This window comes from Diplotaxodon limnothrissa, linkage group LG3, assembly GCF_057381915.1.
Source record: "Diplotaxodon limnothrissa isolate DT_005_m linkage group LG3, D_limnothrissa_male_GT1.1, whole genome shotgun sequence".
NCBI classification, from domain to species: domain Eukaryota; kingdom Metazoa; phylum Chordata; class Actinopteri; order Cichliformes; family Cichlidae; genus Diplotaxodon; species Diplotaxodon limnothrissa.
The window spans coordinates 48,173,629-48,184,763 of record NC_140598.1 but is presented as its reverse complement, the minus strand read 5'-3'; the positions used below and the strand labels follow the sequence as shown (position 1 = coordinate 48,184,763).

At 43.3% G+C, this 11,135-nt stretch overlaps 1 protein-coding gene and 2 non-coding genes across 3 annotated transcripts; all 3 read left to right on the top strand.

Annotated features, from left to right (window-relative positions):
* Positions 1-341: 341 nt before the first annotated feature.
* trnan-guu (transfer RNA asparagine (anticodon GUU)) lies at positions 342-415 on the top strand. Its single transcript has one exon. It is a non-coding gene; the product is annotated as a tRNA-Asn (tRNA).
* A 361-nt stretch (positions 416-776) lies between these two features.
* On the top strand, positions 777-850 carry trnan-guu (transfer RNA asparagine (anticodon GUU)). Its single transcript has one exon. It is a non-coding gene; the product is annotated as a tRNA-Asn (tRNA).
* Positions 851-1,540: 690 nt separating this feature from the next.
* On the top strand, positions 1,541-10,840 carry ccs (copper chaperone for superoxide dismutase). The gene is made up of 8 exons (XM_085350748.1): positions 1,541-1,669; positions 1,859-1,931; positions 3,996-4,133; positions 4,901-5,075; positions 6,303-6,363; positions 6,729-6,806; positions 6,883-6,986; positions 9,559-10,840. Exons 1-8 carry the CDS (start codon positions 1,541-1,543, stop codon positions 9,716-9,718), a joined length of 918 nt encoding a protein of 305 aa, XP_085206874.1. The 3' UTR covers positions 9,719-10,840.
* Positions 10,841-11,135: the final 295 nt, after the last annotated feature.

Below are 11,135 nucleotides of genomic sequence, written 5' to 3'. Positions count from 1 at the left end.
AGTACTGTTCGCCCATCATTTCCTTATGTTTTAATAGGGAAATTGGCCATAGGTCCATTGATTGACAGTTTATTTACCAAGCTTCTAACAACCTTGAAAGTCCACATGTATTTTCCAACTCAGTCTGAACTCTCTTAGGCAGCTTTGTAGTCATTTCTGTAAGTAGCCTTTGGGAATAGTTCTCCAAGCTTCTTGAAGGACATTCAAAGCTCTTCTTCATATGCTTCCGCCTTTTGTTCTGGAGGCCTGAACATGGTGTTCGTTTGTCTGCAAATGCACACTGACCGGCAACGTAGCGCGAGAACACTGGTGGAGAAACCCCCGGCTGCCGTGCACCGTCAGTCTCTGTGGCGCAATCGGTTAGCGCGTTCGGCTGTTAACCGAAAGGTTGGTGGTTCGAGCCCACCCAGGGACGGCCGCTTTTTGTACTTTTGAGCATAAAGCACAGAACACACGCCTAATGTCAATTTTGCTTTATACTCAGCGGTAACCTTGACATCATTGCTTACTTAAAAGTAACAACAAGCTTCTTTTTTTTTGCTAGACTTAGCGATATCGTTTCATTAAATATATAAATTTAAAAATACATTTATAAATGTATCAATATAAATGTATTTAGCCAAAAACGCCAGAATCCCAGGTTACAGCTCACAAAACTATTTCAGCAACCATCCAGCAGCTGATAAGCGACGATACCCAGCCCTACACACCAGTGACATAATCGAAACCATGAGAAGACGAGAAATGTGGTTTCCCCCTTCTTTTTGGCTGCAGCAGTCTCTGTGGCGCAATCGGTTAGCGCGTTCGGCTGTTAACCGAAAGGTTGGTGGTTCGAGCCCACCCAGGGACGAGCAATTTTTGTGTTTAGGAGCAAATAATAAGTTTTGTGAAAAACACAGTGTCTAAAGCTAAAATAGAATATAAAGATATATATTTTTGCTAAGTTGTGTATTACGTGCAGTCACATCATTGCTTCATCTCTTATAAAATCTAAATAAATCGGTTTTGATAACCGACATTTCCTGTATATAATCTTTTAAGAAGTTTCAGATTCCGATGCTGGTTTTATTATTACATTATTATACCAATTAACTGGTGTAAAGTAAGTGGTTATATAATGATATAATTACAAGTACAGTTTTTAAATAGTTTCAGATAATTAATTGATAATAATTGGATTATGTGCATGTGATCAGTGTACATAGATTTGATTAGATTGATTATGTGCTCTACATTAATATACTACAACATTAAAATATGTCTATGTATATAATTTGGGTAAGACTCTGAAAAGTAGCTTTTACTGTTTATATTTAAGCAGCGTACTTTAACTAGATTTGAGTAAAACATTTTTTGTTACGCTAAATATTTATTTTATTTTCCGAGGATTTAATTAAAGAATAACATCACTTAGCGCTCTCTTAATAAAGCCAAACACTTCTCCTGTGAAGTGTTCTTCGTATAAAACAGGAGGCTGCAGTACCAGCTCGTGGACACTTGACGGCGGCAACGGGCGGAACGTCACTCTGACCTCACAAACATGGCGGCGCCCATTAGCAAACATTGTATTTCCGTTTCTCGAAAAGTGGGAAGTTTTCTGTTTAATTCAGCGTTTATTGCCCAGGCGGCGCACTGCTCTAACAACATGGACTGTCAGAGGCCCACAAAGGTTTGTCAGCACATTTTACCCTCTGTAAACACGTTTTTTTTGTTGTGTGGTGACGTTATTTTACGTTTTTGCGTTAAACATGAGTTTGCGAGCTGAAGCCGCTTTACCGCGGCGTCGCCGTCCTACGCAGTTTGCTGTGCACTTGTCAGGTGGCTCCAGCTGTTTTAATGTCCGCTCTGTCCTCCACAGCTGGAGTTTGCGGTGCAGATGACGTGTGAAAGCTGCGGGGAGAAAGTCAGAGCAGCTCTGGAGGGCAAACCAGGTGAGCAAGCACATATAGAAAGAGCTGCTGACCCCCGCTGCATTGTTTACTTTCCTACAAACAGGGACTGCTGAAGTTTTCTGCATCCTACGCACTTAAAAGTGCAGTACAGACGCTGGTTAGCATGATTTTGCATTTCAATATTAAAGTAAACTCATTACACTAAGCAACAAGTGATGTTTCCAGAAAGATCCTGCATTTTTCTGCAGCGCCCACTGAACTCTAAGGGAGCATATAGTAGAGACGGTGTCATTTCAGCTGCTTCATCTTAACTGAATGCTTAGGCACTTCCATCAGTGCAGGCAAGTGTATAATGCAACACATATGAAGCATCCTGTTTCCTGTTAAGTGAGTCAAACCATATTGAGCACCTGGCAATCCACAACCTTATAAGAAAAAATTATTTCATTTGTAATTTGGAGATGATGGTATTTCATACTGAGTGACCAGAATGGACAGAATTAGTAATGAGTCCATCAGAGGGAAAGCTGAAGGTTTGGCAGTTTGGTGACAAAGGCTGGAAGACGAGGCTGAGATGGTTTGGACATGTGCAGATAGGGCTGTGCGATATGACCAAACTCTCATATCCCGATATAAGAATTCTATCGGCCGATAACGATATAAATCACAAAAATGTAACATTTTCTGTAAATTCTGTGAATCTGGGCAGCTCGACTTGCGGGAAGTGTTTCCAGCTCCGCGTCATGTAGCTGGAGTCGAGTGTTCTAACCGATGCATGAAACTCTACATTTTTAGACATAAGTTGTAAATGCCGCAGTTTTCTTTGTGAGCATTCATTACTCAGCGTGCTGCGGGGGAAAGCCTGTTCTAATGTTTGAGTCTAAGGTTTATTTTTTTAGCACCTGGCGGCTCTTTTTTACTTCTCATCCGTAAATAATCTGCTCTTTCACGTGATTCAGTTTATTTTGAAAAGTCTCAACAGGGTCTTGAGCTTTATTGTGAAAGGTTTATGTGGAACATAAACAAGCGGACACGCGATGCTGTTACCTTGTTTTTCCTAAACACAATGCATAAAACCAGGTGCTTGTCCGTCTGTAGTGTGGTTATATTAAATATAAGAGAAAGAGGGAACTTTAAGAAATTAATATAGCCACTACAGTGTCCATCAAAACAATGAAAAAATATTGTTGTAAACAGTTTATTTTGCGACACCACGAAACAAACGATAGCGTAAAATGAAACATAGACGTTTTATATCATCATCCGATATATATCGTTATATCGAACAGCCCTATGTGCAGAGGAGGGATAGTGGATATAATGGACAAAGGATGTTGAAGGAAAAGAGGAAGATCACAGAGGTGATCATGGATGCAGTGAAGATACACGCAGGTGTTGGTGTGATAGAGGTGGATGTTAATGCTGGGTGCGATGGAAGCAGATGGTCTGCTGTGGCGACTCCTTAAGGGAGCCGCTGAAACAACAACATAACTTTGAAGAGAGAAAAACAACAGCCACTAATCTCACCACAACTAATAAAACTCTTATCAGGAAATAACATTCATGGTTCTGTCTCCAGCAAGTGTTGGATGTTATTAGAAAACAATAAAGCTTTAACATTTTCACAATAACAAACCAGCTATAGACTACATATTATACAGATATAAACAAGAAAATGTAGACACAACCCAATAAAAAAATAAAACCTTGCTAGTACCAGGTTGGACCAATTTATTTCCAGAACTGCTTTAATTCTTTGTGACACAACAAGGTACTAGAAACATTCCTCAGAGATTTTGGTCCACATGACAGCATCACACATCCACGATTTGAATCTCCTCCTCCACCACATCACAAAGGTGCTCGATTAGACAGAGAGCTGGTGACTGTGGAGGTCGTTGAATAAGTGTACCTAATGAGGGTAGATTTTCATTGATATAGATCAGTGTAAAGCAGTAAATCTAAGAAAATGAAAATCAGATAAATCCTAGGCAAACTGTTTCTGTTTTTAGATTATTCGCATCGCTGAACGTTCTCCTCAGCTGTCTGCATTCGTGTTATTCTCCGTCTGTCTGTCTGATGATGGTTTTGGTATGTTTGCAGGCGTGAACTCGGTCAGTATTGATGTCGGTCAGGAGCAGGTGCTGGTGGAATCTGCTCTGACCAGTGCAGAAGTGCAGGCCCTGATAGAGAGCACCGGACGGAGGGCCGTGCTGAAGGGCATCGGCGGATCAGAGCAAGGTGAGGAGGAACGGCAGCAGGAGCTGCACGTGCCTGCGCTGGAGGTATCAGAAGCTTTCCAGTACCACAGCTGAGTCGGATTTATAGTCCTGTTTAATCTTGGGAAGAGTGCAAGAGTCCATGTACCAAACTGTAGACCGTGCAGGCAAAATACAGCTGATTAAATGTAATATTTGAAAATTGTAGTTCCCACTTATTTTGATGAATTAAAAACCGAGTGAATGCAGATAATATTTAGCCAGGTATTTGGGCCATTCCTTGCAGATATTCAGCGCGGTACAGTGTGGTAACTTTGAGTTGATTTATCGGACTTCCTGCTAAACAAAGATGCCTCATAAAACAGCCAAAATGGAGTTTCATTAGTTGAACCTCTGTTTGTGGTAGCAAGTCTCAGTCAGATACAGTCTGCTGATCCAATCACAGGTCAGTAACCGTGTGATTGCATGCACTGAGGGCAGTTTATGATTTAAACATGGACTAAATATCAGCTGATCTGCTTTAAAGTGTGAACACAAAGATCATCCTGACTACACCGGAGACCTCCGAGCCTTGTCTTCCATCCTTACTTAATCTGTGAAGCACAGCACTATAAGATAGGCACTCAGCCCCACAGCCTACCACAGTCTGCCTCTCCCTGTAGCTTTAAACTGGTTCATTTTATGTTGAGCTCACAGCTCCCTACAGATGAAATCTAATGTGAAGCAGTCTGATCACAGCCCTACCCCAACACAAGTAAGTGCTTCACCCTCTCTGTTTTTCCGTGGCAGATCTGGGTGCAGCGGTGGCCATGTTAGCCGGTGCCGGATCGATTCAGGGGGTGGTGCGTTTCCTGCAGCAGTCCGAGGAACGCTGCCTGATTGACGGGACCATTGACGGGTTGGAGCCCGGACCCCACGGTCTCCACGTTCACACGCTGGGAGACCTCACACTGGACTGCCTCAGGTTAGACCAGTGTTTCATACCAGTTTTATCAGCTCATCAGCATCGTGTAGAGTGTGAAGGAGATGGGGAATCATCGGTGATTTACACTTTTCCTAAGCTCAAACCTGGAAAGAGTCATGGTTATGAGTCTCAGGCCTTTTCACACCCATAGTTCGTTTACTCTGGTCCGAATCGGTTGACGAGTTTGTAAACTTTTAGCTTTTCTCTGCGGTTTGGTTTCTTTTCCCGCAAAGAAAAATCTGTGTGGTCTGACCTGTGATGTGAAAGAACAAAAAACGGGGTTTGTGGTACCGAGGCAAGCGATGACCTTCAAAACTCCCACGCATACGTACGGGCTTATGTTACAGCTGTCAGTTTTAATTATCTCATCTGTGTCTCTGAGAGACATTGTATACTGTTGTACCCATGAGCCTCAGCTCTTATTGCCTCGGAGAAGACGGCAGCGAGAGATGAAATTATTGTGTAATGTAATTATGGTTTTAATTAAAAACAGGGCTTTAGCGGAGTTCATCTGAAATCCCGCTGATTTAGCGTGTTAATGGGACAGTGTGTCATTTTAAGCTTCCACTTGTCAGTTTAGGCTCAGTAATTCAATTAACCGAGCGCATATTGACGGGCGGCGTTAACTGTTGCTCACAGGCGTGTAGCTTTAGCATTTTTATTCTTTGTTGACGCCGTCCTGCAGAGATGTAAAACGTATCGGACATCAGGGGGAGTAAAATACGCTCGTGTGAAGTCTTTGTCATCAAACTCACAAATGAGAAAACTGAGGGACAGATCCATCCATCATCAAGTCCCTCACACCTCTACCTGTTTTCATTACTTTCTGCCTTATACACTCACCAGACATTTCATTAGGTACACCTAGACTCCCTTTTTCCTTCAGAGCCGATCAGACCAGGCGACGTTCTTCTGATCTTCTCTCGTCCAGTTATAGTGACTCAGGCCTGATTTAGGCTTCTGTAGAGGATCTTTATGGAGCCCACGATGTAACCTGCGTTACAAGTGGCGGACATGCTGGCATTTATGCTTGTGCTGGTGTGTTACATGTTAATTGCCATGTGTTCGTGTAATGTAAAGCTAAACGATGGAAACAAATAAAATGTTGCCATTGTTTTCCTCCTCGGCCCCCGTTCTTTGTTACTTTTACTATTTTAGTAACTGTTGCCGTCTTATCAACTTGAACCAGTCTGACCTCTGAAATCAACAGCTCTCCTTTTTCTGCAGTTGTGGAGAGCACTATAACCCCTTTGGGAGACAACACGGCGGTCCAGAGGACTCCGACAGGGTACGATAAATTACTTCTTTAGCTCGCTCTAAAATAACCTCTCCATAAAGTCATTCATTTTTATAAGTAGAGCGATCAGCAGTGCTAGGATCCTTGTGTCATAAATTCAGACTGTACCTCCTTCTGGCTTGTATTAAAATGTCAGCGGAGGCCAAATGCGAGATGCGATAACCCGCTCAGATTGCCAAACACGTCCCAGAGGAGCCGTTTTGGGCTCTTCTGCTCCAGGTGCTAAATTTTAAATGAAGTGTGTGAAAGAGTTGTAACTCTGCCTTGCTGTTAACTCCTTATTTTTTAATAGTTTTATACTTCACTGAACCACTTGACGTACAGTTAAGTTTTCACAGGTACTGTTTTGTACACAGCATGTCGGCGATCTGGGAAATGTCATCGCTGGACCAGACGGGAGAGCCTCATTTAGACTGGAGGACGGTCAGCTTAAGGTAACACAGAGTTATATTTGGCACTCGTACTTAGCCACAGGAGCTGAACAGCGTGCCTTGGTCTGTTTGCCTCCAGGTGTGGGATGTGATTGGTCGATCACTGGTTGTGGACGAAGGTGAGGACGACCTGGGTCGAGGAGGTCACCCTCTCTCCAAACAGACTGGGAACTCTGGAGAAAGGTGGGTGTGAAGGTGGTTTGTGTTAAACATGCGTAGCTTCAGGCTGGTTTCCAGTTCATTCATGGATTCACTTTGCTTTACATCACAAAACAGCAGTTATCGGCCGTTTTCATCACCCACCATTGAAGCCAATTGTCTTCGACAACAAGTAAATTATTTACTTTGTAAAATGTGAAGAAAATAAATATTTCGTGCTCACTATACTGTTGGAACATCAGCAATACATTAGCATTATTGCTGAAAAACAAAGTAACCAGTTAGCATTAAAAAGATTTGTGCTAACTTTGCTCACATTTTACGACAGTTTGACCAAAAAATCTCCAGAATCATCCATCCAACCTGTTTCCACCACCTATGTGTTCTGGTCACGGGGAAACTATCTAAGCAGAGATGGCTCCGAGACCTCCATCTCCCCAGCAACTCCCTCCAGCTCTACTAGGAGGACCCTGAGGCATCGCCAAGCCAAATGAGAGATATAATCTCTCAGTTTGATCTGGGCTTTCTCCCACATTGCCTAAAACTCCTCACCTAGGAAGCATCCAGGAGGCATCCTAGTCAAACCAAACCACCTCAGCTGTCTCCTTTCAATGTGGGCTCGCAGCCTCTCTACCCGTCTCTAAAGGAGATCCTTGACATCCTTTGGAAGAATCTCATATCCGTTGATTAATCACAACTCATAGCCTCAGGTGAGGGTAGGAATGTAGATCCGGCGATAAGTAAATAAAGTAGCTTCGCTTTCACGCTTGGCTCCCTCTTCCTCACAGCAGACCAGTAGAGCATCCATGTTCCTACAGATGTGACTTGGAACTTCTCCGCTGCTGACAGTAACTCATCCCAACTCAGAGCGGGCCCTCCTAACTCCACTGGCTGAGAACCACAGCCTCAGACTGGGAGCTGCGCGTTTTCATCCCAGCATCTTCACATAGTTTTCCATCCTCTGCCTGCCAGAGCTGAAACACAAATTAGCGAATGAAGTCATGATACAAATCTTTTTTTTTTTTAGCAAATATTCGTTCTAACAAAAACAGATTTTTGACAAGCTCTGGATCAAAGCTAAGCTAATGAGGAAGTGTTGGTTCAAAGCAGGAGTACGTTGGTAGTCCGTGGAGAGCTCCAGGCTATCCGTCTACCTCCAGAGAGCGTCTGTTGTCAGATGGGTGCAGTATCAAAAATATGTGGTGCAGCCAGTCTGTTGCTGTTTCATCTGAACAATGAAAAGCGTTCACTACAGCCACTCCCTGTGCTGCTCAAGCTGTACTTTTGTATCTTTGATGGGTTTTTCCACACTTGTCCCACTCCTGGTGAGCTCCACTGTCACCTCATTCCCTGTTCAGGCCCACTTGTCAACAAATCAACATTCAGACTCCACCCACCCCCACAAACCACTCCTCTATGACTGCAACACCTCTCTACATACCTGTGAGAGAGAGAGAGAGAAACCCCACAAAGCAGCTGGACTACACCACCTGTCTCCATCCACGCCGAAGCACCACATCCTCCTGTCTCCAGAGTCACCTTCAGCACCTCAGTGGAGACGCGTCATGAGCCAGCCTGCTTCAAAGCCCCGACCATTACTGCTGTGCTGAATCCATCCTCACCTCCATGATTACCATCTGGTGCTCAAGGACAGAGTCTGACGGCAGCGTGGCATCTGTTCCACCAAGAGGGCGATTCGCTGCAAACAGCCTTCTCTGCAAGACCCTGCATGCCTCCAGGACCCGAGGCAGGCAACAAACATGGTTCCTGTCCCTCCTGCATTGGTCATAGAGTTTTTGAGTCGTACAATGTGCCTAAAATAATATTTGCATATCCAAATGACGTGTGTATATAAGAGCTGTTATTTCTGTTATTAGTAACGAGAGGAGGAGAAACAGATTTGTCAGACTGCTGTAAATTTCCTGGCCACCTGTAGACTATCTGCTAGTTTTATTAAAGCCCTCTAATGTTAAACGCTCTACTCTGCTGCAGCACTCGAAGCTTTATACAACGTGCCCCCATCGCTCATTCACACCCATACAAGCACTTTTTTTTCGCCTGAGTGCTTTCTATCTAACATTCACACTTCAGTGAATGCATCGGAGAGCAACTTAGGGGGTCAGTATCTTCAGTATTTTGCCCAAGGATACTTTGGCATGTAAAGAGGAGCAGCCTGGGCTCAAATCACCTGCCTTCTAATTAGTCGATGGCTGCTGTAGCTTCTGAACTACTCTTAATAGCTGGGTAACTCCTCTGTAACTCCTGTAGACTGCCAGTGTTACAGAGGTCATCTGCACCTTTGTTCAAGACCAGGAAATGTTTGTTTTCACTGACTGACTAGTGTTTGATTGCTGGCATTGCCCAGTTCTGTGCCAGTAATCCTTTCACCTGGATATCAGTCATGACCACAGCACTCAGTGTTTTTGTGATTAATTAACTAAAATCTCAAAACTTAAGTAATGAAAAATGCAATGTGACGTAACGCTGGTATCAAAATTATTATTTCAGGCACTTTAAATTGGTCAACTGTAGGTATTTTAGGTATTTTAAATTTCTTTGTTCTTTTTTGTTTTGTTGTTTTTTTTCCCCTGTGCAGGCTGGCCTGTGGGATCATCGCCCGATCGGCGGGACTTTTCCAAAATCCCAAACAGATTTGTGCCTGCGACGGCGTCACGCTGTGGGAGGAGAGGGACCGGCCAATAGCTGGGAAAGGTCGGAGCAAGAACAACCTGGAGACACCGGCGGCACACCTGTGAACCTCTCAAACCTCTGGACACTGATGAGAGTTTGAACAAGGGGGACGCGAGGAAGACAGAGTCCTGAAGATTACTGCACTGATGACCAAACAGCAATGAATGGACTTAATTTCGTGAAAATGCTCTTTGTGATCAAATCAAACGCTCTCTGCAGTTGCTGTTTAATGTTTTTCTGAGCATTTTAAACATGTCAACTCATCAGCAGGATGTCTGTAAATGTTTTCTCAGCTACAGATTTAATTTCTCTGTGTTGCCGTCCACTTGCAGGAACATGTGAGTAATTATATAAGCCTCTCTAAAGCACTTGTTATCTCCACATATTTGAGTTTTATTAAGTAGAAAAATTAAAGAGGATGTGATGCGGAAGATTATTATGATTGCTCATAGGTGGGTCACGAGTAATGATATTTGTTTTAAGTAGAATATACAAAAAGTTGTTGGAAAACCAAATCAAATCCTGAAATTCCAGGATCGCTGAGATGTGTGTGTTTGATTTTAAAAATATTTAGAAAAAATCTGTGATGAAGGGGGAGACCGTCCCTCTCTCTGTGATCAACTCTGCAGGAGAGTTTAAAACGAGCCCAGGAGGGAGAGTGAAATTCCTTCCAGAGTGAAAGGGGGCGAGGGGGGGGGGGTTAAAAAGTGACAGAGGGAGTCCTTGAAGGATTGTGTGCTCAGCTGTTTTTCTTTCCAACATGGAGAGTGAGGTTAGTGTTCCTTTATCACTGCTGCAGAGGGCGTTTGAGCCACACAGAGAGGGCAGCTGACAATCTCAGACACCCCCTCTCTGTTATCTTTTAGGAAAGTCGGACGGGTGAATCATGAAGTTGTCCAAACTGCTGCCCCTGCATATACCTCAGCCACATGTTGGTGCGCTGTCTGTGTCTGTGGCACATTTTGGATTGATTTTTTTTTTCCTCCAAATCGAGCATCTGTCTTGTTCTGCTGATGCTCGAATAAGTTTATCGAATTTCCCAGTAAATGTTCTGTCATTGTCCCTTTCTGTTTGAAGTGGCTGGGCTTTGAATGAAGACTCATTGTTATAGCTGGACACCCAAAAACAGCTGTATTTTTTTAATCTAATATCAAAGCAGGAATCACAAATCCAAATGTTTGATTTACAGCTAAATAAATCAACACAACTACGGATCAGTTAATAAGTGTGTCTTTTTAATTGGGACCACTAGTGCTGTGTGATACTGTAAATACAGGGCCAGGATTACTGATACCGATACTTTTAACCTATAAAGGCTGCTTATGTATTAGAGAGCAGTGTGTCATGCTTTATGAGATGAATCATCATCAGTCTGCAAAATCTGCACACGTCAGTGACCTAAAAACATAGATTTTCACAATACACAATAGTCTATTACCACACGCTTCGAATGTGGGTTTTGGCGACCTGAAACATAGATGT

Bases quoted from the DNA above. Each gene is read 5' to 3' on its own strand.
- ccs (XM_085350748.1), top strand. From the start codon at position 1,541: ATGGCGGCGCCCATTAGCAAACATTGTATTTCCGTTTCTCGAAAAGTG. The intron at 1,932-3,995 runs GTGAGCAAGCAC...GTATGTTTGCAG, and splicing joins AGCTCTGGAGGGCAAACCAG to GCGTGAACTCGGTCAGTATT. The intron at 6,987-9,558 runs GTGGGTGTGAAG...TCCCCTGTGCAG, and splicing joins ACTGGGAACTCTGGAGAAAG to GCTGGCCTGTGGGATCATCG.